This window comes from Patagioenas fasciata, chromosome Z (assembly GCF_037038585.1).
Source record: "Patagioenas fasciata isolate bPatFas1 chromosome Z, bPatFas1.hap1, whole genome shotgun sequence".
NCBI lineage: Eukaryota > Metazoa > Chordata > Aves > Columbiformes > Columbidae > Patagioenas > Patagioenas fasciata.
In genome coordinates, this window is record NC_092560.1 from 35,473,270 (window position 1) to 35,496,897 (window position 23,628).

The 23,628-nt window shown below is 38.2% G+C and overlaps 1 protein-coding gene across 1 annotated transcript in view; it reads left to right on the forward strand.

Annotated features, from left to right (window-relative positions):
* Positions 1–23,628, forward strand: part of SYK (spleen associated tyrosine kinase) — a 50,961-nt gene that overhangs the window by 19,294 nt on the left and 8,039 nt on the right. The window contains exons 2-7 of the mRNA XM_065860825.2: positions 698–1,150; positions 3,368–3,528; positions 12,116–12,254; positions 13,701–13,782; positions 14,639–14,685; positions 19,398–19,466. Of these exons, the coding sequence (XP_065716897.1) occupies positions 737–1,150; positions 3,368–3,528; positions 12,116–12,254; positions 13,701–13,782; positions 14,639–14,685; positions 19,398–19,466 (912 nt within the window). The 5' untranslated portion in view covers positions 698–736. The remainder of the gene's footprint in view (positions 1–697; positions 1,151–3,367; positions 3,529–12,115; positions 12,255–13,700; positions 13,783–14,638; positions 14,686–19,397; positions 19,467–23,628) is intronic.

The window sequence follows — 23,628 nt, forward strand, 5'->3', positions numbered from 1 at the left end:
AAATATATATGTAAGATATTATTGTTAAATTAAGAATAAAATAATTGAAGACATTTATGTTATACTCACTAGTCTTCAGCAATGCTGAACTTGATTCTCTTCTGTGTTTTTATTGGTAGTGTGCCTTTGTATTATCTCAATATAAGCTGTTTGAAATTAAAAGTGTTCAAAAAAACGCTATCACTTTTTTTTTTTCCCCATTAACAAACCATTGGTAAATCTCTGTGAAGAGCAATGTTAACTATTTTAATATAGGGCTTAATGTCCATACTCAGCCCACACACTGCTCTTATAAGCAGAATCATAATGGCACAAAAGTGAAATGAAAATCTGTTCTCACTGAGTCTTCTTATGTATTTATTTCCTTTTATTGGGAAATACCTGAAGGCCAGTACAAAAGGATGGGTATAGCATTCAGGCAGGTGAAAATGTCAGGACCTCTATATGGCTAAGCAAAGGAGCAGAAAGGGAAAGAAATAAAGGAACTGTGTGTAGTTACAAGAAACTTTTGTTTTATATTACAGGGAAGAACTTTCTATTGGGATTTGGAAAGACAACTTATAACAAGATAAAAATAAAAATGTGATCTTAATCCTAAAGTATTTTTTGAATGTATTACCAACATACAACATGTGAACTGCCATGTTACTGGTTTATCTTCTTCTTTTCAACTGATACTAATGTCTGTGTTTTTCAGATACAGACTGCTGAATTTGCCACTTGGAAAACAAAAAACATGGCTTCTAGTACAGCGAACCCTGCTAACCACTTACCATACTTCTTTGGCAATATTACACGTGAAGAAGCTGAGGAGTACCTGATGCAAGGAGGAGTGACTGATGGACTGTACTTGCTGCGCCAAAGCCGGAATTACCTGGGGGGCTTTGCCTTATCGTTGGCCCATGGAAGGAAAGTTCATCATTATACAATTGAGAGGGAGCTGAGTGGCTCGTATGCTATTGCAGGAGGCAAGTCGCATGCCAGTCCTGCTGAACTCATTAACTATCATTCAGAAGAAGCAGATGGCCTTGTCTGCCTGCTGAGGAAGCCTTTCAACCGACCACCAGGTGTTGAACCCAAAACAGGACCCTTTGAAGATTTAAAAGAAAACCTCATCAGAGAGTATGTCAAACAAACTTGGAACTTGCAGGTAAACCCCAGCTGATCTTGCCATAAAGTGGTCTTTGGGTTAGGAGAAGAAGAGATTACACTATTTGTTTCCAGCTGTAGCTGCTGCTATTTGGTATTTTTTCCATAGTGAAATAGCTGTATTTTTTCATAGTGAATAGCTGTTTGAGTTTTGAGCAGTTGGGTTTCCCCCCTGCCACCTCCTGCCCCAGTACATGCAAAAACTTGGCCGTAAATGTAGTTTTCCTGAAATTTTACAAAACTTAGGACTTCTATGATGTATTGAGCTAGCATAGCGGTATCAATACAGGCTGCGGGATGAAGGGATTGAGAGCAGCCCTGTGGAGAAGTGCTTGTGGATACTGGTAGTAAAAAGACTGGACACGAACCAGCAATGTGCACCTGCAGCCCAGGCCAATAGTATCTTGAGCTGCATCAAAAGGAGCGTGGCCAGCAGGTGTAGAGGTCATTCTGCCCCTCTAATCCGCTCTGGTGAGACCTCACCTGGAGTACTGAGTCCAGCTCTGGAGCCCTCAGCACAGGAAAGACATGAACCTGTTGGAGAGGAGGATCACAAAAATGTTCGGAGGGCTGAAACATCTCTGCTGTGAGAACAGCCTGAGAGACTTGGGGTTGTTCAGCCTGGAGAAGAGAAGGCTCTGGGGAGACCTTGCTGCAGTCTTTTAGTACTTGAAAGAGGCCCATAAGGAAGGTGGAGACAGACTTTTTAGCAGGTCCTATTAAGAGCAGAACAAGGGGTAATGGTTTTAAACTAAAAGAGGAGACATTCAGGCTAGATGTGAGGAAGAAATTTTGTACAGTGAGGGTGGTAAAATACTGGCCCAGGTTGCCGAGAGAGGTGGTAGATGTCCCATGCCTGGAAACATTCAAGGCCAGGCTGGACGGGGCTCTGAGCCAACCTGATGTAGTTGAAGATGGCCCTGCTCATTGCAGGGGAGTTGGATTAGATGACCTTTGAAGGTCTCTTCTAACACAAACTATTCTACGATTCTGTGATCTACCACTGCACTAGCCTGTGTCATCTGATTTCCACATGCACAATGAAGTCATGAGCAAGATACAGAAATGGTTTGTTCGATTGCTTTTGATTCTGAATTTTTATGGGTTGATGTGGAGGCAGGCATGGCATCATGGTGACTTGTTTTACATCCTCCCCTCTTAGCTGGTTTGTTTCTGCAGTGCTTGTTTAGATTATATGCAAAACAGACTTTGGTTTCCTAAGTGCAGAGCATTGCATATACATCTTCAGTACTGTGTGTTAAGCAAAAATGTTCCATGCTGAGGAAGATAGTCTAGGTTTTTGCTTAGAATAACTGAAAAAAAACAGTCTTAACATGGAAACACTGGTGTAGGAGGCTGCAATAGGAATATTATTTCACCTTGGGATGCTGTGAGTTACCATTACGAACTCATGGAGTTATGCAAGGTTTTTTTTTTTTTTTTTACTAATAAGTAAACCTATCTGTTATGCTCTGTAAAATATGTGAAGCAATGCGCAAACTGGAAGTATATTTAAAACTTATGCCCAAACTTAAAGTATATTTACTACAACTGCTGAGGCTTACAGTTTTTTCTCTAGAGTCTGAGCCCAATCTAGAAGGAAGTTGGTGAACTCAAGTTGAAAACTGATGAATGTAGAGTTTTCCGCCCTCAGATTCTGGGCCAAATTTAGAAGTGGTGGGTTGTAGACAAGTTTAGAATTGTCCAGGTTATACCTCAAATATTACTATATTTCACTCTACGATTAGAACTGTCCTGTCTGCTTTGGGGAAACTTGTATTGGTGTCTTCAACATGGACATGCTACAACAATGCAAAGTGCATTCAGTTTATTTCAGTAAACTGCCACAGGTATGTAATATGGAGGTGTGGTATGACACCTCAGAGTGACACTAAGTATAATTAGCAATATCTCATTAGGATAAAAATATAACGTAATTTCCAGTTGAAATACTGATATATTAAGGGCTTAATTTACCTGTTCTTTTTCCTTCTGTTTCTCAGAGGTAAAGTAAGAATCCCAGCTTTGTGATGGTTAGATTAGCATACGTCAGTTTCTCTTTTAATATCTTTATAGCAACCAGATCTTTTCTTTACATGCAACAAATATGTGCAGATTTTGGATGTCTCAAAAGCAATCCACTACTGGGAGTCTACCGGTCATGTTTTTATTGCCAAAGACAGTTTGAGAGTCCCACTGTGTTTTTATCACTTTTTAGGGGCACGCTCTTGAACAAGCTATCATTAGTCAAAAGCCTCAGCTGGAGAAGTTGATTGCCACTACAGCCCATGAGAAGATGCCGTGGTTCCATGGGAGGATCTCTCGGGAAGAGTCAGAACATCGTATCCTCATTGGGTCAAGAAATAATGGAAAATTCCTGTGAGTCCTTTTTTAATGTGGTATTGCTGTTTGCCACCAGTGTTACTGCATAGTTCTTTTGAATGAATGTCAAATGAGAGTATGTTCTACAAGGTGGCTCGTTCACAGTGAGATAGCTCAGTCCAGCATAATACCCATGACATAATCATTCCTGTACTAAGCGTCTCCAAGATTAGGTTTCAACATAAGTAAAGATGAGAAACTATAGCAAAAGGTGGGTGATTTTTTTCTTAATCAAATACTAGGTTTAATTCTAAACAGAGCATCAGAGAAACTCAGTACTAAGAAAAAACTAACTAGACTTTGTTTTATAACTGATAAGCAGTACTAAGTGACTGTGGTAGGTTAACCTTGGACCACCAAGCCGCTGTCACGCTCCCCCTCCTCAACAGAACAGGGATAGAAAACTGTATGGTTCTGAATATGTGGCTGAGGAGCTCGGCAGTGCCATGCAGGGGCATCCACTGGGGCCAGCTGGAACCAGTGGTGAGCAGCCCAGGGCAGCCCTGGCCTCCTCACAGAGCCCCTGCTGCCAAAGCCCGGCCACCGGCACCCAATATGCTGACTAACCACAGTGCTAAAAATATAAATGAACTGCTGACGACTGTTGACATCTCTACCTGTCAGTTTTCCTGGGGGCAGTGGTGGTGCTTTGTTTTGCAGTTAAGCAGCAGAAGGAAATGCCTTTACGTTGCTAACACCATTTTTTGCCTGCCGCTGTCTGCCTTTACTCGACCTCATGATCTTTTGTTTTCTGAGTGCAAATGTGTCATTTAGCATAGTGACTAACAGGTTTCTCTTGTGAGGATTAGAGACAGTCAAAATCTTCTAACAAAAAAATTTTTATTTTGGAAAATCCTCATTTGAAAAAAAACAATGTTTTCACTGAGCCATTTTTCACATCCCCAGCCCCCACCCCGTGGAAGTATTTATGTAATGATACTAAATGAAGCTTAAAGGTCATGGCCAAGGAAGAATCACGTAGAGCTGTGTAATTTCATACCTACGTAGTCTCTTTCATTACTCAACTATCTTTGACATTTTTATAGTTAGTCCAAAGTAAAACCCCAGGAGTGAATGTGGGATGGATATACATCTTCAGTACCAACTCTTTCACTTTACTGATTTGCTGTAATTGTGCCACACTAATTGCTAATGTAGATGCAATCTTCATGTATTTCCATGTCTCAGTCTTAATTGTCAGGAACCAATAACTGCCCTAAGTCTTTATTTCCAGTAGAGTTAACTCCTATGAGTGTACTGACATCCCATTTCTTGAAATCTCTTTTCTTCTCTCAGTCTTTGATTTTTTTCTGTTGCATGGTCACTCTCACCCAAGTTGCCATATGTCTTCATATTTTCAGCCTCATACTCACTTTTTCTTGGGATCACGTCTGAGGATCAGGTTGCTTTTGTTGCCATAGGTAATAAAAATTCTTACAAAATTTGTGGAGCCAAGAATTCCCCTCATTACAGATTCATCTTTTCTGAATGCTTCTTCATAGGAGAAGTTTCACTGGTGTGATGAATGTAGCTGCTGTTGTAGATTACCAGCTCAGCATTACCATACCACCTCTTCTTTTCACTGCCCCTGACTTTGCTAGCGTTTTTTTTCCTATGTTTTAGACATAGGCGCAGGTGGATATGTAACAGGAGCAACCTTTAATAACTTGGGTTTTTTCTAAAAAAATATTACTTTCTGAATTAATATCTTACCAAATCAATGTTCTATCAGCTGAGTCATTATGTTGATCATGTATGAAAACTTGTAACTTTTCCAGTTTACCTCTTGCACACATTGGTTCCTGTGTGATTGAAGTGCTTCTCTTTGGAGGAAAAAAGGAACCCAATTTTTCTTGAAGGAAATAGTTTCCTTAGCTAACATTTCTTAACAACAGGGATGGTCTTTGGAGTGAGGGAGCGTAATTTTTTACCAGACTTGACATTTTCAGTCTCTGTTAGAGACCCTGGTCTCTTTTTAATCTTCTGTAAGTATTCCTACAGCTTTGGATAGAAATACTTCCCAGGCATTTCCCTGTTTCCCTTAGAGGTGGCCTAGGAGGCATTTCTGGTGCCATTTGCAGAGACATGCTTGACCGGCTGTGGAGGGAGCAGCCAGACCTTCTGTGGGACTGATTATGTCAGTAGCTGCATATCTTATGTAGTTCCACTGGAATTCAGGTGGTTGATTTTGCATCAGGTAGATAAACCCATAGTGGAAAAAATGCTAACTTTAAGGCTCTGTTTAAATCATGGGAAGTGCCACTGGAGCTTAAATAATATGGAAGTGTAACTGATAGTATGCTAAGCCCAAATCTGCCTTATTAAGGACAACACTCTCTACTTCTGTGTCTGTAGGATGTTTTCCAATGCATTAATTGTTCTTGCATGGGGTTAGAGCTCAGGAACCACTTTGCTGCCATTTACTCTTTTACTTCCAGGGAAGAAACAGGGTGAGATGTTAATCTGCCCCATAATTTAGCAGCCAGAGCAGCAAGATAAATAATGTGGTGTGGTTTTTTATCAGGAATTCATTATTTTTTCCTTCCAGAGCTCATCTAGCTCTCAGATCAGTAGACCTAGAGGCTCATAGCAAATAGAGAACTATCTAATTCAGGGAAATTTTCTGTTTTCTGCAGTGTTTTACCTAACATGGGCTTGCTCAGCAGGTGTTGAGAAATAAACCGCTTGTTTCTTACCTAACTGAAAGAGCAGCAGCAAAATTGTTGAGTGCTAGAGAGGGACATTATTCTACATTTCAGACACAGGCATCACATATTTTTTGCCTACCCAGCAGTCAGAATCTTCTGTACCTCCATGGACTGAAGAGTGTGAATTTGTGCTTGTGAGTAGACAAGGACTGTTTTTCTCACATTGTTTGAGACAATCAAGCCTAGTAGCTGACTGAAATGTAAAACTGAGAAACATTCAATGCCGAAGAGAAATTCACTTGTTGAGGTAGGAATGGAAGCCTGGAAACATAGATGGAAGCTAGATTTTCAATTGGACAAGGTACTTCAAGGCTGTTCAACGAATCTGCAAGCAGGTGCTGATATGTTTGTTATGAAGAAAAACAGTGTATTCTTTTACAAAGGTCTGTAAAACTTCAGTACGCCAGAAATCTGCTGTCCGACCTACTACACTGAAACAAAATCCAGTACAGTGGTCTCTGTGAGAACACATCTAATGCTTACATTTCTTTAGTGCTGCTTTGCAGCAGTACAACATCATAAAATCTAGAAATTTTTTTATATAATATGCAAATAGTTGAATAGCTTCTTGATTGCAGTTCAAAATGTCACAAATGTATTAATACACCTAACATTGTGTGTCATCCAAGCTGCTGGAAAAGTTCTGAGCAACTGTGGGTATTTTACTAGGGTGATTCTGTGTGATTCTGTGAGTTTTCAAAGGTCTTTTTAAAGTTTTGGTCATGACTGAAAACACAATGAAATAACTATGTCTGTGGGTGCTATAGAATTTGTTTTCAAAGCCAAATATAGAAACAATGCCATGAAATGATGTGAAATAGGAAGCAGTGCCTACCTCTTCCTGGAAGAGCACTCCTGAAAGATTGCCATGTTAGCTGCAAAATTTGGAGAAAAAAAACTGTAGCGGTGGAATAGAAGGAAAATATGGTATCTCTAAAACTACCTGAATAGCCCTTTTTGAAACTTATTTATTTATTTACCTGAATATTTAACTCTCAGGCCCCTGTTAGCTTCATTAACACTACTTTGCATGCTAGATAGGATGCTGGTTCTTACGAGATAGTGTTTTCATTAGACTTTGCCCACTAGGGGGCATAATTTTACATTATGATGATCAATATTGCCTAGCTCGTCATAGATAATACTATTAATATTATTAATGCTTTTATTAATATTGTAATGATATCTATAAAGAAACTAACCGTTCAAAAAGCCAAGTAGTTGGTAGGCTTACATGGCCATAAAAAATTTCCAAGACAAATGATAAAATACAGACAGTGAGCCATGTTTCTGGAGGTGCTACATTCCCCTCCACAGCAGCCTGCATGATGCCCACAGCTCTCTGACGAGCTGTTTGCTGATTCAGTTAGGTACATGGCGATGTGCCAATGCTGACCACCGCAGCAGGACTGTGGCTTCTCAATGCTTGTTCTGCGCTGTGTGCTTCAGCAGCAGGGTGGGTCAGAGGTGTGAAGAAAAGATGTGAGCCCCCACTGAGATAGCTGTACTGAGAACATCCTCTGTTGCAGGTGCAGTTATACAGTGAAGCTATTTGTTAGGGCTTTGCTGGAGCATAGTGTATTTTGCTGGCAGGGCAATGCCTACAAAATGAACTACAGTGACACAATACTTCTTGGAGAGGTTTATTCGTCACTGTGTAGCACACCACAATAGCCTTATCAGGGGATGAAGTTTTAGGTTCCATTGTAGAAAACAGTAGTGTGTGGCTGACCTAGGTCCCGAATTCTGTAGTGTGCTGACATTTCTGAAACAGCTTTGAATGTGTTACTAAACAGAGGAGAGGAAAATATGTAAATGTAGGCTGCAGTCAATCCATTTTTTTCTTTTGTGTGATCCTTTTACAGATGGCACCAAGTTCATTCCTTACTGCCTTCAAATTTGGAAAATGTGCATTGTGCTGCAGGTATTTGAAGTGATGATGAATAACCATGTCGTTAGTAACATTACAAGAGAGGTGGTCTTAAGGACAGACAAGGAGGGAATGGCTTGAGCTTGCTCAGCAGTGGGTAATCTCAGCATCTCTGGCATCAAGGAAGCTGTTATCACTGAGGACACAAAGCAAGGCCTTTAAAGCAAACCTTCACATACCCTTGGATTCAGGAGAGAGAAAAAATTCACACCATTCCTAAAGCAAGCATTTTGCTAGTTTATTTCCTCCATTATTTTCCACTGTAGAATGCTGTGGCTTCTTTTTTTCTACACAGTCAATGAGGCATGTTGTAATAGCAATTTCTGTTTTTTTACCCTCAGGGATATTTTCCTTTAGAAAGAAAGGGATCATTTGGCTTTTCACTTGGAAAGAGAAAAAATTGGGACATTGTTCTTTTTGCTTCCAATAAAAAATGGAGACTTCACCAAAAAAGAGAATGGTTAGCAATTTACGCAGTCTGTAACAATACTCCAAATAGTTATTGGTTGCTATTTAGGTTACATTTACAAAAACGTAAAAGATACTCAAACAAATATAGCATGAAAATTAAAGTCAATAACTAAACCTTCTTTGTGTTGTATCACATAACAATTTGAGTTTCTCACTTCTTTCTAAAATTGCTGGTTTAGAGTGTATGTCATAGAAAATCTAAATACCTTGCTACTTCTCTAATATATCTATGAATTCAAATTTTCTCTCACTGATGTTGTTCCACTTAATTGCAGTGGATGAAAGGACAATATTCTTTATTTACAGCTGTTTGTTATCTTCATGTTTTTCTTCAATAGATACGTAATTATCTGCAATGGCATGACATGGAAACCAGGAGATATTTCACTGCTGGCTTCCTTCATAACCAAAATGCCTTTAAAAAAAAAAAAAAAAGTTTTTTTTTTTAAATGAGGGTGGTTTTATCATCAGTTTGTATTGAAGAACAATAAATAGTGTGTGTAATTTCAAAGCACATTAAAGCAGTTTTGGAATTCTGGACTTTTTCCTCAACATTCCTCATTCCTCAACATTCTGAAAATTGTTACTGTTCACAGAACAAAAGTTCCATAAATGAAAAGAGCCCTCACATCTGATGTGATGACCTTGAGTAGTGCAGGCAGCATCATCGAGAAGATGTGAAGACTTTGGTTTCCACTTGAAAAGGTTTCAGTTTATAACTTTCAGCATGAGCAGCCTTTTTCTTTGATTTTATTTTTTACAGTGACTGTAAGGTACTGGATAACGTGTACCCAGCTGGAGTTCTGGAAGCTTAGCCTAACCTAGACAGATGTTATCACAGTCTACAAAAGCAAAATGAAATTGCCCTGTGACAATTCTTGTTACCAGAGGCAGTAGAATTTTTTGGTTTGGACTGTGATGGCAAATTCTGTGAGAGCACTTTCTGGAGCAGTAAGGGTTCTAGTTGACAAAACTGAGACTTATGCCGTCATTTGGCTTGTTGCTTCAACGCTCTTAATACTTCTGCTCCTCAGACATGTTCTGGAAGATAGCAGTACTTCCTGTTGTGTTTTGTGGGGATCCAAATTGTACTGGAGTTGACTGGCTATAGTTAAAAAAAAAACCAAACCTGGAACATAACCCCAGAGAAGAAGGCTTCCTCTGTACCCTGGTCAATCATAAGTGTTAGAATGGAAGTTTTTTTGCGTGTACACTTACAAATCAGGACTGTCTTCTCCCATTGATGGCTGCACCCTCAAGAAATGTTTGTGATGCCTCTTGTCATAGTAACAACTCTTGCAAAAGAGAGTTGGTTTCAGTAGAGCTAATTGTTTCGGAGCCATCATTTCCTCATGTGAAACATCAAGGACTTTTGTTATTGGGCAACAATTTGTTGCGTTTTTCTAATTTTACTTGTGCTGTATTCTGAGCAGAAGTCTAAATGCAATTAAATACCATTCATTTGTGTTTTAGAGGTAATGCCCTCTATACTGAAAATATTTTCCCAAGCCTTATTTGCTAAGGGCAAGTCAGAGGAAGACTAAGTAAAAGTCTTTCTTCATTTTAGCAGAACCTGTTGCTCTGCAGTGGTCAGTCAGCACAGGAAATCAGCTAAGAAAATACATTCATGTCATAAAAAACCACAAAGTGTTTCAAATTGCTTTAGAGACACTAGGCGAGTTATTTGGGTTGCAGAAAACAAAAAAACCTGACCCTTCTCTTTTCCTTCAGTCAGTGTCCTGTTCACATCTTAGGCAACAAAAATCATTCTGCTTGAAAAAATAGTTGGATGAGTAGCTCAGACAAAACACAGTTCAGTGTTGATTGAGTCAGCTGAGGAGCACAATTTAATGCTTGCCTCTGCAGTCTTCTGAGATGTCATAGCAAGTACTAGCGTTGCTCCAAGTGAAGCTTCCCAACACCTTCCTGCTATATTTCTTTCCAGGGCTTTATAAAATTCAAGGGAGAGTGAAGAGATTTCTGTGCACACTGAAACAAGAAATGTTTTAGAGTTGCTGAATCATGGGTTTTCACAGGAAAAACCCATTATTCCAGAAAATTTTGGTCTAGCTCTGTTGCTGTCTCACTATCAGCAGCTAGTGAGCATGGGCAATTGAAACTAAAAGAAAAAGCGTACTTTCTAAACTCAGAAATGCTGCACCAACTGTGACAGAACTAATAGCAAATTCCTATCTACTTCATGTCTGGTCCCCAGAAGACACTGGTCTCGGGGTGAGCCAGCCTTGCGTACACATAAAACAACTCTGCAACAGTTAACAGCCATCTCAGATGTTGGTTGCAGATCTCCTGGAAGAAGGAGATCATCCTGGCTACCTGTCAATTTTGAACAATGTTTTTATATTACATTATGTGATCTCTCCCTGGTAAAGTTTAGACCAATATATACCACAATACCATGTGAAATTTCATATGAAATTTATGTGAAATGTCCAACAAAGCATTAATGTCTTTACAGAAATGATGAGAATTGATGATTACAGTAATATATTATTTATATTAGATTCCCAGCCAAACAACAAGCTGTTTCAGTGCACAAAGATTTTCCCTTTATTTGTGTTTTACATTGTCTTATTTCAGTATTTTATCTTCTGTCCCTACTGCCATCTCTTTATTTCAAACTAAAAGATAAAAGAGAGAAATCTTGCTTTAATTGGGGCATTTATCTATTGGTTTTAATTTTACATCAGCTGCAGAGGAGATGGAAGTGTAGCTGCTTGGACCCTGACCTCAGACTTCTGTAGGCTTTGCAGGCCTGCAGTGCCAAAACCTTCAAACACCCGCTTGCTCTCAGCACTTTGTGCACTGCACAGTGCTCTATAGCTGCCTAGCAAAGAGCCCCACGTTGTGGATTTTGTGTTTTCATCTGTTACTTTTGGTGAAAAATAAAAGGGGAAAAAAAAAAAAACAGCAACAACTTTAGGGAGTTATGAGGGAGCTGGGTCTCTTTAGCTTGGAGGAGACTGAGGGGTGACCTCATTAGTGTTTACAAATATACAAAGAGTGAGTGTCATGAGGATGGATCCAGGCTCTTCTCAGTGACAACCAATGATAGGACCAGGGGCAATGGGTGCAAACTGGAACACAAGAGGTTCCACTTAAATTTGCAAGAAACTTCTCCTCAGTGAGGGTAACAGAGCACTGGAACAGGCTGCCCAGGGAGGTTGTGGAGTCTCCTACTCTGGAGACATTCAAAACCCACCTGGACACATTCCTGTGTAACCTCATCTGGTGTTCCTGCTCCAGCAGGGGGATTGGACTAGATGATCTTTTGAGGTACCTTCCAGTCCCTAACATTCTGTGATTCTGTGAAATAAAGGCCCAACAAAGTTGCAGTGCTGATTTTGCTTTATTTTAACTCAAAAGCTTAAAGGAAAGGATGATTTAAAAAAAAGCTTCAACCCAGGTCCTCATTCCTAGTAAAGCATGACTCTGAAAATCTCTCTTATTCCTGCAGTATCCGAGAAAGGGACAGCAATGGTTCCTATGCCCTGTGTCTGCTGAATGATGGAAAAGTACTGCATTACCGTATTGACAGAGATAAGACAGGAAAGCTCTCCATACCAGATGGAAAAAGATTTGACACCCTCTGGCAGGTCTGTTAATTTTGAATCACTTGAATATCTGTCATCGTGTTTCCATGTAACTCACTGAGGCAGCTTGTTTTACTTTGCTGTGCAACAACAGTCTTTAGCTAAATAGCAACAAGTTTTGGCAGGTTATTTGTCATGTGTTTCTAACTTTATGGGGTTTCTGTACATGAAGAAAATATATGTTAATGTGGAAAGCTCTGTAAGTCTAGCTAATTTAATGATTTTAAATATAATGTTGCAGCTTGGCCGAGTTTAAAATTGCTGCAATTATTACTCAGCTGGACATTCTCTAAAATGGAAGACTATTTGCATTTGCAAGCAACCATATTCAATAATAGCTATGCTAGATATAGTCTTTCACTAGTGTCCTTTATGACAGCAATAAACAGAATTCCAGAAGGCACAAAGGGGATCGTTTAGGATGCTGTACACATACTGCATTCTTTAGCTTTGAAATTCTCTACCTTCAAGGCTGAAAAGGATAATTTGCTGACGGTTACCGCCAAAATATGTCTGAACCCTGGTCAAGATTAAGCAATTAAGGAGTGCATAGCTGACTATGCTATAGTCAGTAATAAAGCTGAATATTGAAGAAATGACTGTGTAAATTGAAAATGCTGAGGTAATTGAAACCCCTGCAGAAATCTCTTATGTCTTTTTGCTTAAAATTCTACTAAAAAAAGTAAAGAGAGTCTCAAGTCTAAAATATGATTCTTTACTTGCATACATTAATTCTTAGCCTTTTGTGTAAATGTCCTGCATATTTATTTCCTGGAGTCACTGGAAATTTAAAAGCAACTATGATATCTTACGAGTTATTTTGAATATGTCTGCAACTCTTTCAATCACAGACCCCCTCCTTTCTACCCAAATGCACTAAAGCCAAAATAGCAGTAATGAACCTGTAATAAAATGTGGAATGAACAATCCAGGAACAGAAATGGCCACAGGTATTTGTGCTATATATTTATTAAATGCTTACATCCCATTGCAACTTTGAGGTTGAAAGGAAGCATTGTGTATTAGGACAATTCCTGCACTGTAGTTATGGCCATCTTGGGATAAAGGTGAGAACAACAACAACAAAAAAACCAAACAAACACCCAAGAAAAGAATAAAAAAGAGGGCAGGATCTCAGAGTTACAAAGCTGATTAGCTGAATCAGGTGTGGAATGCTGAATTTTACAAATCCACTTCCTGGATCAGGTTCCAGTTTCATCCTCAAGGTTACTTCAGAAACATGCACCTCTACCAAACAGAAGTAAAGTTGAGTTAAGAGCACACACAGTAAAGATCTTCTGTATGCCCTGTTCATTTGCTGTAATATATATCAAATATTGTACATATGCACACAGTTTTAAAGAGACAGTATATTTAATTGTATCTCCCTTACCTTTTAATATCTTTTGCTCTCCTTATCTCTTTTTTTTCCCCCTCTCATTCTGGCAGTTAGTTGAGCACTATTCATACAAACCAGATGGATTACTAAGGGTTCTTACCATTCCCTGTCCAAAACTTGGTGCAGAAAATGGTGAGTTATTTCTGTTATTTTGATATGCATAAATAGCCATGCTAATGGTGGTAATGATGCATGTATTTTTTCCACTTTTGGTGTAGGTGGGTGCAGATTACAGTAGATTGAAGTCAGATAAAAATAAATTTAAATGTTAAATTTCTGACTTCTCAAATGAGTGAAGATCTGTCAGACCATGCAGGGTGGAGGCAGATCCTGTGGGCCAGCAGGTGCAGTGCGGTTGTGAGCAAATATTCCAGTTGGGTGCAGTGAGAGTGCACCCAGCAGGTCAGTTGCCGGTAGATGAGGAGTTGCTTCCCATGCTGGGGAGAGCTGGGCAGAACAAGGGATTGGCTGCAACTGATGCTGAAAGCGTGGGCCAGAGAGACGTTCCTTGATAACCTGGAGGGAGGGAGTTGAGGGGAGTGTTCTGAGTCCAGTATGCTTTTCGCCCTGTTTCTTCTATAATGTCATGTTAGATACCCATGAGACCTTGTCCTCCCGCTTGGCTTGATTGCCGAGGAAAAAAAGATGCTTCTGCCTGATCCTTGTCTAACTCGTGCTGTTCCAGAAGCAATGTTCTCTCTCTAAGGCTTTCTTCTGTCATTCTGACCAGATACCACTGCCATGGTGAGAGGGTATGCCCATAACTTTTCAGCTTCTTTGAATCATTTAGGCACTGGGCATACATTTGTCTCTGTCACAGCAAGCACCAGATTCTGCTGCGTGATAGAGACAAAAGCAAGGAAGATGAGCAAGAACAAACACCGTAATATGATTTAAAATCTAGAAGGTTGGTCCAGTGTGTAAAATTTTGTGTTCTTACAGTGCATTTCTCACCTTGCTCAGTATCCTTCTTCATTTCATTTTACAGATAATGTTGTTTTTAACACTCATCCTCTTCCCGGAACCCCATCTAAGGTAAGAGTAGGTGGTGATAGAGCAGCAGCATTTATTTGAGAAGACTTCCAGTCATATACTGCTCTAGGAATCCTAATGCTTATATACTGTTGCAGCGATGAACTTGCTTTTCTAGGGATATAAGCAGTAAGTGAAAAAGAAGAAGCCTAACATATTCTAGCATGGTTGTTGCTTTCATCAGTGTTTTGCATGAGCTATTAATAATTTATTTTTTTAAATTTCTTTTATGAATATATGTGAAAATCAGTGGTTTTCATATGCAGAATGCATAATTGGTAGTCATGTTCTATAGTGATTGTATCAACAGGAGATATACTGCTTTGTTTACATTGTCCGTTTTGAGAATGTGCTGACTGAAACAGAAATGGATGTTCAATTTATTTTCGTATTTGGTGTGTGCAGTTAATATTAGAATTTGCACAAGGATTTGATACCTTGTGCTGTGAAATTACTGAAAGTTCTTTCATCAACTCTGTCAATAATGAGCAAGCCCATCTATGTTAAATTCTTAAGAGTCCATTGATTAGAGGAGCCACCTGAGATGTGATGCATAACACTAACTCATTCAGCTGTAGTTGATCTAATCTGATACAGGGAGCTTAATTTAGCTGTTTTACCACTCCCTGGAGAGCCTAATCATCTAGGTCATTTCTTCATGCAGTCCTACATAATAGAAAAAAATATTTTTGTTCAAATAGGCAATTACATTTATGTCAGTATTGTTGAGTCCTTGTGGGTCTGTGCACAGCCATTCTCCTGTCACCACTTTATGAAACTCAGGTGCCCTTTTAAATCATTGGAAATTACACAATGAAAATCACTTTTTAAAAAATGTTGTCCTGACGTTTGGATCCATGCTGTTTACAAGGATAACCGTGAAGTTTCAGCACAGGAGGCTACTTGTGTTACATCTGGGATACAGGCAGTTACAGTGATGGACAAGCACATTCACTGTGGGAATACTATGTACATTTTAGATTATCCATAGAAAATTTTGCAGTTTAAGTGTAAATGAAAGTAAATTCAAGTAATCTTACTTTAGGTATTTAGCTTACCAAAGAAGCAGTAACAAAAAAAGTGTATCTGACTAAGCTGACTGATGTTTAGACCTGTGCAATGATAATAATGGCCCAACCTCTTCTCTTTTCATCAGCGTATTGCAGTAATACTGCCCTAGTTTTTGACGGTATTTTACAAGTGAAAGATTCAGTCATACTGACAGGGTATGATTAATCTTGCCTAACATTAATTAACTCAAATGAAGAGACAGCCATTCAGCAAATCACGAAGGCTTATTTTTGAGGAAATTTGAAGCAAGAGAGAGATACATACCCATCCACATGTCACTTCAGCCTAAAAGTGGTGAAATGACTTTCCACCAATATGTGCCTATGTCTTTGCACTCAGAAAGGACCTATGTGATTAGTCAAGACCATATGCTTTGCTTTTAGGTGGCCATAGTTAGGTGAGATTAATTCCACCCCACCCTTGAACACGAACTTCTCTAGCAAGTAGCTGCTTCAATAGACTTGGTCACTTGTGCATTCTACATACAACCATTTATGTTTTCATGATTGATTTGTGGTGGTTACATATAAGACTCATCATGATGGATAGAAGGAAAAGTGCCAAAGATGTGAGATGTGTTGAGTGCATATTCTGCAAATATTGTCCAAAAATATGGTTTAAAGCCACAGTATGTTTGATATTCTGAACGTCTTAAAAGTGAAATCTGAATTTTGTAAGTTTTTTAGGAGTTTTATAAAACAAGCCTGCTGAGTTACTTTCCTGCAGTATTAACATAAAAATAGAAAGTTGAAACAATTAAATTAATATTACTATTTATAGAGCTCAAAGACTCCAGTTAATATTACCAGGTTCTCATAGGTTAATATCTTTGTGCAAAAGCCATAACTGACTTAAGACTAGTTACGTAGCTTTTATATGCGGAGCCTGAAATACAATTAATTCAAGTTGCAGGAAAAAAAATTCATCCTCAAAAGAACAAATGCCATCACAAAGTCTTGTGTAGAGGATGTGCAATGTATCTTCACATTATTTACACCATCATAATTAAGATTACTGAGTTTCTGACATTCCTGAAGTACTGCATCCATTTCATTTTATAAAATGGATTTCCAAAATATGTGAAGTGTTATTGTGAATGTCTGAGTTTGGACTCAGTTGTGATGAACTGGAGAAATGTCCTGCAAAAAACAGGGTGAAACTCAGTAGAAAACAGTGCAAGATATTGTACTTCAAATAACCAGTTGTAGAACACAGGATGGGGAGCAGCAACAGTTTTTCAGAGGATGTGATGCCTGTAATGGATCAGAACAGGAACAAGGACCAACAATCATCATGCTGGTAGAAGGGAAACATCAAGAGTGTTTCCATCTTGTTCAACACTGATAAGGTTGCAGCTGGAATACTTTCACCAGTTTTTGGCACTGCACCAAAGAGTGTTGTCCAACAGGAGATAAACCAGAGCAGGGCAAAAGGAATGATCATGACTTGTGAGAAAAGGTTGATTAGAATAAAGAAACAAAAGAGAGAGAACAGAGTGACAGAAGATAATTAACAGCTGAAGGAAGAAGGGGGATGGCCTGTTCAGAGGGACAATCTAATGCTGGTGTTCTCATCCAGACCAATTTTTCAATAATTTTTTGTTTATATAAATATTAATGCCTGAAATACACTGGTAGAATTCCAAAAACCTCTGTGGAGAACATGCCCAATATGAAATTGCTTTGAAGCTAAAAGAGGGTATGAACACCATAGAAAGATTTGCTGGATGGTATGCAAGGCAGACTGTCTAACTAATTTAACTGTGAACTGTTGGCATGTAAAGGCTTGGAGTAAAATTTACAACGTTAGGGAAGTGATTTATGTAGTATTTGCTAAGGGCCCAAGAACAAACATAGAGTAACAATATGTTGCTGGTTTTTGGCCCCTTTTCTGTTAATTTGGACATCTCCCTTTTAGTGACACTAATGTGCTTCCTCTGCCAAAGAAAGGACTTTCTGCTGAAAGTTTGCATTGGAGATAATTTATCCATGTAGACTATAGACTCTTACTCCTTTACATTTCTCTCAGCACATGTATGGACGAGGGCTTTTCTTGCCTTGCAGCAGGGGCTCCGTAACTAGATTTAAGGTAATTTGGATTGCTTTTGACTTCATGAATTACTTTTTTCTCCCTGCACATCATCCCAGTATGTGTTTAACCCTGCAGATATTGATACGAGATTTGATATGAGCCTAAAATCAATTGTTGACATTACAGTGAAGCCATAAAATCTGACAACTTCCCAAATTCTCCACTTAACCTTTTTCAGTATTTTATTTATTCAGCTGGAGTTTATCAGATGATAATAATAGACCTAAACCTTAGGAGTACAGCCTAACTTTAGACAAGTTCTCTTGCTGTCCCTGATTAAGTATTCCGCTTACTGTGTATTTGTATGTCTAATACAAACATTTGAATTAAACAGTATTATCATCACAGCAGTACAAGTGGCTGCTTGGTCAAGTGCTGGGAGCAACTCTTGTCAGCAAAGTACAATGAACCACTCTCACCATGTGCAAAAGAGCACTTAACCTCTTGGAGAATTTATCTGTTGCAAAACTATAGCTGGGAATTTCTTCAGGTTTCATTTATTCCAAACATGGGAAGAGAGTTTTGTGAGGTAAAAGAAAACAGCAGATTCAGTAGGTTTTTTCAATGTGCTGAATTTTTGTGTATTAGAGTTATGAAAACTGCCAGGCATCAAAATAAGTTTGTTTTTCCAGCAGGGTTATGGACTACATGGCTATCCTTGGTGCTTCAAGATACCTTTTTTACATGAAATCAAACATTTTTTTTTAATAAGAAAACTAGGAAAAATACCAATCTTATCCATCGGAAAAGCTACCTTTTCAGGCCAAAAAAAAAAAAAGTCCAGTTGGGTTATTTAAAAGTACAGAACATCGAACTGGAAGTCAGTTCCAAAGCTGTTTAAAATGGCTGAAAATTTGGCTCAGTATATTATTTCAACCTCAGCATCAGCCTAAATCCTTAGTAAATAAGTATTGCATCGTAGTTTTAATTAGGCGGGTATGATTTCTCAGTGACACCTAAAAATGCTGGTTAGTCACATTTAATTAATGTATTATTATAAAACATAATTGTCTTTCTTCTTAAAGTATCTTTATGCAGAACAAAAGTGCACATGTAAAATCTAAAGCCTGTTCATTTTCGTTTGGAATTAATATCAGTTTGTGTGCTTTTTGCTTCAATAACAACATTGTTTATTGTAAGACCAAGGTATGCTTCAAATCTTGCTGGATACATTAGTCATACTTCAAGATACCAAAGTTATTAACTGATTTACATTGCTAAATGTGCTGGGGGGAAGCTAAAGTTCAGTAACAGAGGAACGAGAAACATACTGTGTAAAAGATCTGGGGAAAGGACAATGTTATTGAATTTTAAAACTGCCTTAAGGTGTATCTACAGATTCAAGATAGCTTGAGAGTAATATAAATGAAAGAAAATTTAGTACTAAGATTTCCTGTACTACATTTGTTTGGTGCATCATATATATACTTGCGGGCACACACGAGATAAAGGTTGGGAGAGTTTTATTCTTGTATACTGTGCCTGTTTTGTGAAATATCTTCAGCTATTTTCCTGACACATTTACTGTTCCTCTTTGACATTGTGGTTTCTAGAGTTGGGCAGGAGGTGGAATTATCTCAAGACTCAAATCGTACACCTTTCCAAAGGCTGGCAGCAAAAAGGTGCCTCAAATAGTCTTCTTAGGTTTTTGACTGAGTTAAAAGGACTTACACTTGACTAATTTCACTCTTTCCCCCACCCCCTTTTGGCTTGCAGTTACTAAATGTGTGTCTTGGCTACTAACAATCAGATTGTGAAGATTTTTTAAGCTTTCTGCTTCTTTCCTGATCATCTGCATAATTATGGCTTTGATTTTATAACTAAAGCAATGGTTTTAAACAAGTTTTAAAAGTTGAGAGACTATTTTTAAGTAATCTCTCACATCCCAAAATCTTAGTGCGAATCTCAACGTATCTGCAAATAAAGTGTGATAAATTGTTTTTCAAAAAACAGTCACCTAGAGCAGAGATAATTTATATTTCTACTCCGAAGTATCATTCCTAATCAGAAAATTGGCTTACTTACACAATGCTGTTGCTGAGCACATTTAGGGAACAATCTGTTAATAACAACCACAAATATAAAGAACCTGTGTGCACAAATCTTGTTATGCATTGACGTTAATTACATTTAGGCAAGTGTAAGATGTCACAAGAGCAAGCAGAATGGGAAAGGTGATAAGGTGTCAGGGAGTCAGCCCTGTGCTAATGAAGAAGCTGCTGCATAGCCAGTAAATTATGCTGTCCAGTAACTGATGTAGTTATGAAGTACGTAGTTATTAGCTTTGTTTACATGCTGAGAATAATCTGTTCGTCACTATTCCACCGAGGAGTCTCTCTTTTTGTGTATTTATTTATTTATTTTCAATTGCTCTTCAACAAAAATGAGCAGGTATAAAAAGCCCTAGAGGTACGCTGCTGTTCAGAGTGAAAAACTATGTTTGGCATACACTGTAGTTTATAATCCTGGTAAATAACAATTATTCTTTTTATAACTTCATTTTACTTTCATACTGAAGTACCAATGGCTGTTGTCATCTGTATGCCCTTACAGGACCAATGCCTCATTTTTAATGTGCTGTCATCTTTTACAAACACGTGTACAGTGTCAGGACATGTTCTAAAGCCATCTGCAACAGATTGCCATACAATCACACATTAGATAAGTTTTTTTGTTTTGTTCAGAAAAGTGAGTGTGGGGTCTGAATTCTCTAGGCAAGGCTTTGGTCACTCTACTGTTCTCTTCACCTGGTAAAACCTGTACTTCTCTCTGGTTGCTTTCTGCAGTCAAATACCTATTTCCTGCCTTCTGGGGAGCATACGCGGAGTACAGACTGAAGCGTATTGGCAAAGAAAGACCTGTTATGTTTATTCAGTCTTGCAAATTATAATTTTTTTTTTAATTTCACAAACTGTTATTTGATATAATTTTAGCACTCTGATCAAAATTTTTCAAGCTCCTTTACTCAGTACTGCAAAATTGGTAATTTAGACAACAATTTAAATGAACTCCTGCCACCTAGTGGCAATTAGGATGTGCTAGCCAAAGCTCATTAAGGCTTTGGCCAATATAATCTTTGTCATGCAGTATTTTACTGTTCAGTTTGGTTTAGCAAAATAAGACGACTTCATAGTCCTACATATATCTTTGTGTTTTTGCAAATCAGAATTGTTGGCCTGAAAAGAAACTGCACTTGCTGTACTGATTGCCTTCGTAAGTCTGTTCTTTACTATAAAATTACAATCTTTACTCTAAAAATCAAACTCAGAGTAATTAGAGCTGTTCATATTTTGAAGCAAACAGTAGGTGGACCTTGTTCTCATTACAAATACATTTGTAATATGGTCTCATTACAAATATATGCTGTTGAACTTCCTAAAGGGTTGTCCTACTAATGCCTTATCCATGCATAAAAAGTAGTATCCCTTTACAAGAAAGATATCTTTGAGAGAATGCAAACTCCCTGCCTCCTGCTTTCCTCTCATTGTGGATGTGACTATATTACTATAAAAGTGCCACACTAGTGTAGCCAGTGCTTAGTAAGAAAAAGAACAGCACATTTAGATTTGCTTAACTATAGGTACCTGAGAAATGTAACCAATGAAAATTAAACCCTAGCAGAAGAAAAAAAAAATAATGTTGATGTGAAAACAGTACAGACTCACAGCAGCTTTCCAGTATGACAGCATAAAATGACAGCCAGCCCCATAGTTCACAAGTGTACACATCCATTGGAACTATAATCACTTATTACTAGTAATACTGAATGGTTCATAGTAAGTAGCAGTAAGGTAAAAAAACCCTAAGAGGTCTTGATGTATTCTGAAGCAATACAGGATATATGAAATGCACAAACTAAAATCACTGTGGTCTCAGTAAAAATAATTCCATCTGATTTGGTTTTGCTTTGCAAAGATTATGAATATTTTTGACAGAACATAAACATTTCCCTATATATCCTGATATAGTGTAGGGAAAGACTGTCTTAAGTGTTCAGAATGAAGCTGCCAGCCCATCACTTGAAATGTTTAGGGTTGAGTTCCAGTCTTAGTGGGTTTTTTGGGTTAGTGAATGGCCTGTGTGTGAAGGAGAGTGATGTAGGTCTTGGAAATACATTTCTTAACTTTCACACCTGGTAAGGTATACCAGGCTAGAAAAACACAACTAGAGCTGAGGATCTTGTTTTATGCCATTCATTTGCCTTCCTGCTCTTGAGATTGGCAGGTCAGTTTGGTCCCTGACCTATCTCAGAACTGTCTCAGGGCTCCTGTGGCCTGTCCTCACAGCAAATGGCCTTTCAAAACTGTTCCACAGGAGTGAGCAAATCAAGCCAGAAACTTCACCCTTATCATCCCTGGTGCCACCATGCTCATCCCACTAGGCCAGAATCTTGCCAGATGTTGGCCTCCTGCTCAGGGTTTGCTGTAAGATCTGCATAGTGAAACCTGTTCTGCTTCATCCAGCTGGGCAGATCACTTCATTATGATTTAAAGGTCTGTACCAGCCAGGTCAGGTGTTTTCCCTACAAAATGCAGTTTCCAAATGATAAAACTTCTGTTGCACCCAATAATTCACTCCTAGACATTTTTCAAGCTCTGTTTCTCTTTACTTGAAAACCATAACTGTTTCAGGCAGGAACTTATGCCACTGGAAGCTGCACTTGTTAAAAAGAAGAATTACATACAGTTTTATATATATATATTATTTTATATATATATATATAAAAATCATTTATATATATAAAAAAATAATATATATATTATTTATATATATTATATATATATATATATATAAAAATATAGAATTATATATGCAAAATAGCCCTATCCAGTGTTTTGCAAGTACAGTATACCTTTGTTTCCTGTTCAAGCTGAGCGAACTCATGTTAATTTTTGAATTTCTGGTTTTTAAACACTCTCCTAGGAGCGTGACATCACTCATGAGTAGAGTAAAATTTCTGCATTGGGAAAAAAAGAGAGACTAAACTGCAGAAATAAGTTCTATAAGTCCTTGTTCCTGACAGTTCACAGACAGAAGAGAACAGATTATGAGTTTCTCTCATCTGTACTTTATTGTGCCGGAGTCGCCCTTTAGTCAAGGAGCTCCAGAAAACACCATGTTTCTGCTGGTCTTGTATGAGTGCTCCACAGTGTTTCTCTGACAAAGAGTAAAGGCAGAGGGATTGTATTTGAACCAGGTGTTCAAGTACAGTAAGAATTAGGTCATTTTCTCCCTCCTCAGAGCAGACAGACTGTCCTAGTATCTGGTCCATTATGTTTGTCCGTAATATTAAACAAACCTATTAAAAGGATTATTTTTTTACCCTAGTTTCTTCCAAATGAAGTCAGTCTATAACATCCACAAGAGAAACAGGGAAGCATTTTTTGTTTCCATTTGTGCTAGGAATTTCTCTGTGCCCTAGATATGGAGAGGGATAACTCAGGGAAGGAGAAGGGGAGATTAAAGAGAAATCCTTATGACTACTTGTGTTACAAGGCAGATTTGAAAAGTGCATGTAAATTTAATAGCTGCAGAATAAGATTTGTGCATGACCCATTCCACTTAATTATCTCAGATCAAATGCTCTGAAATATTTGCAATAACTTTTTATGCTTTAGCAGTGTATGTTTCATTTGGCCTGCATGTTTACTCAAACAATAACCTCCAGAATGAAATAAACTTTGTTGGATCCCTTTCTTAATGTCTGATTCTCACCTGTGTGTCTCTTGCAATCATTATGCCATAACCCTCTGGGGAAAAAAAACGTTTCTTTACCTTACCTAT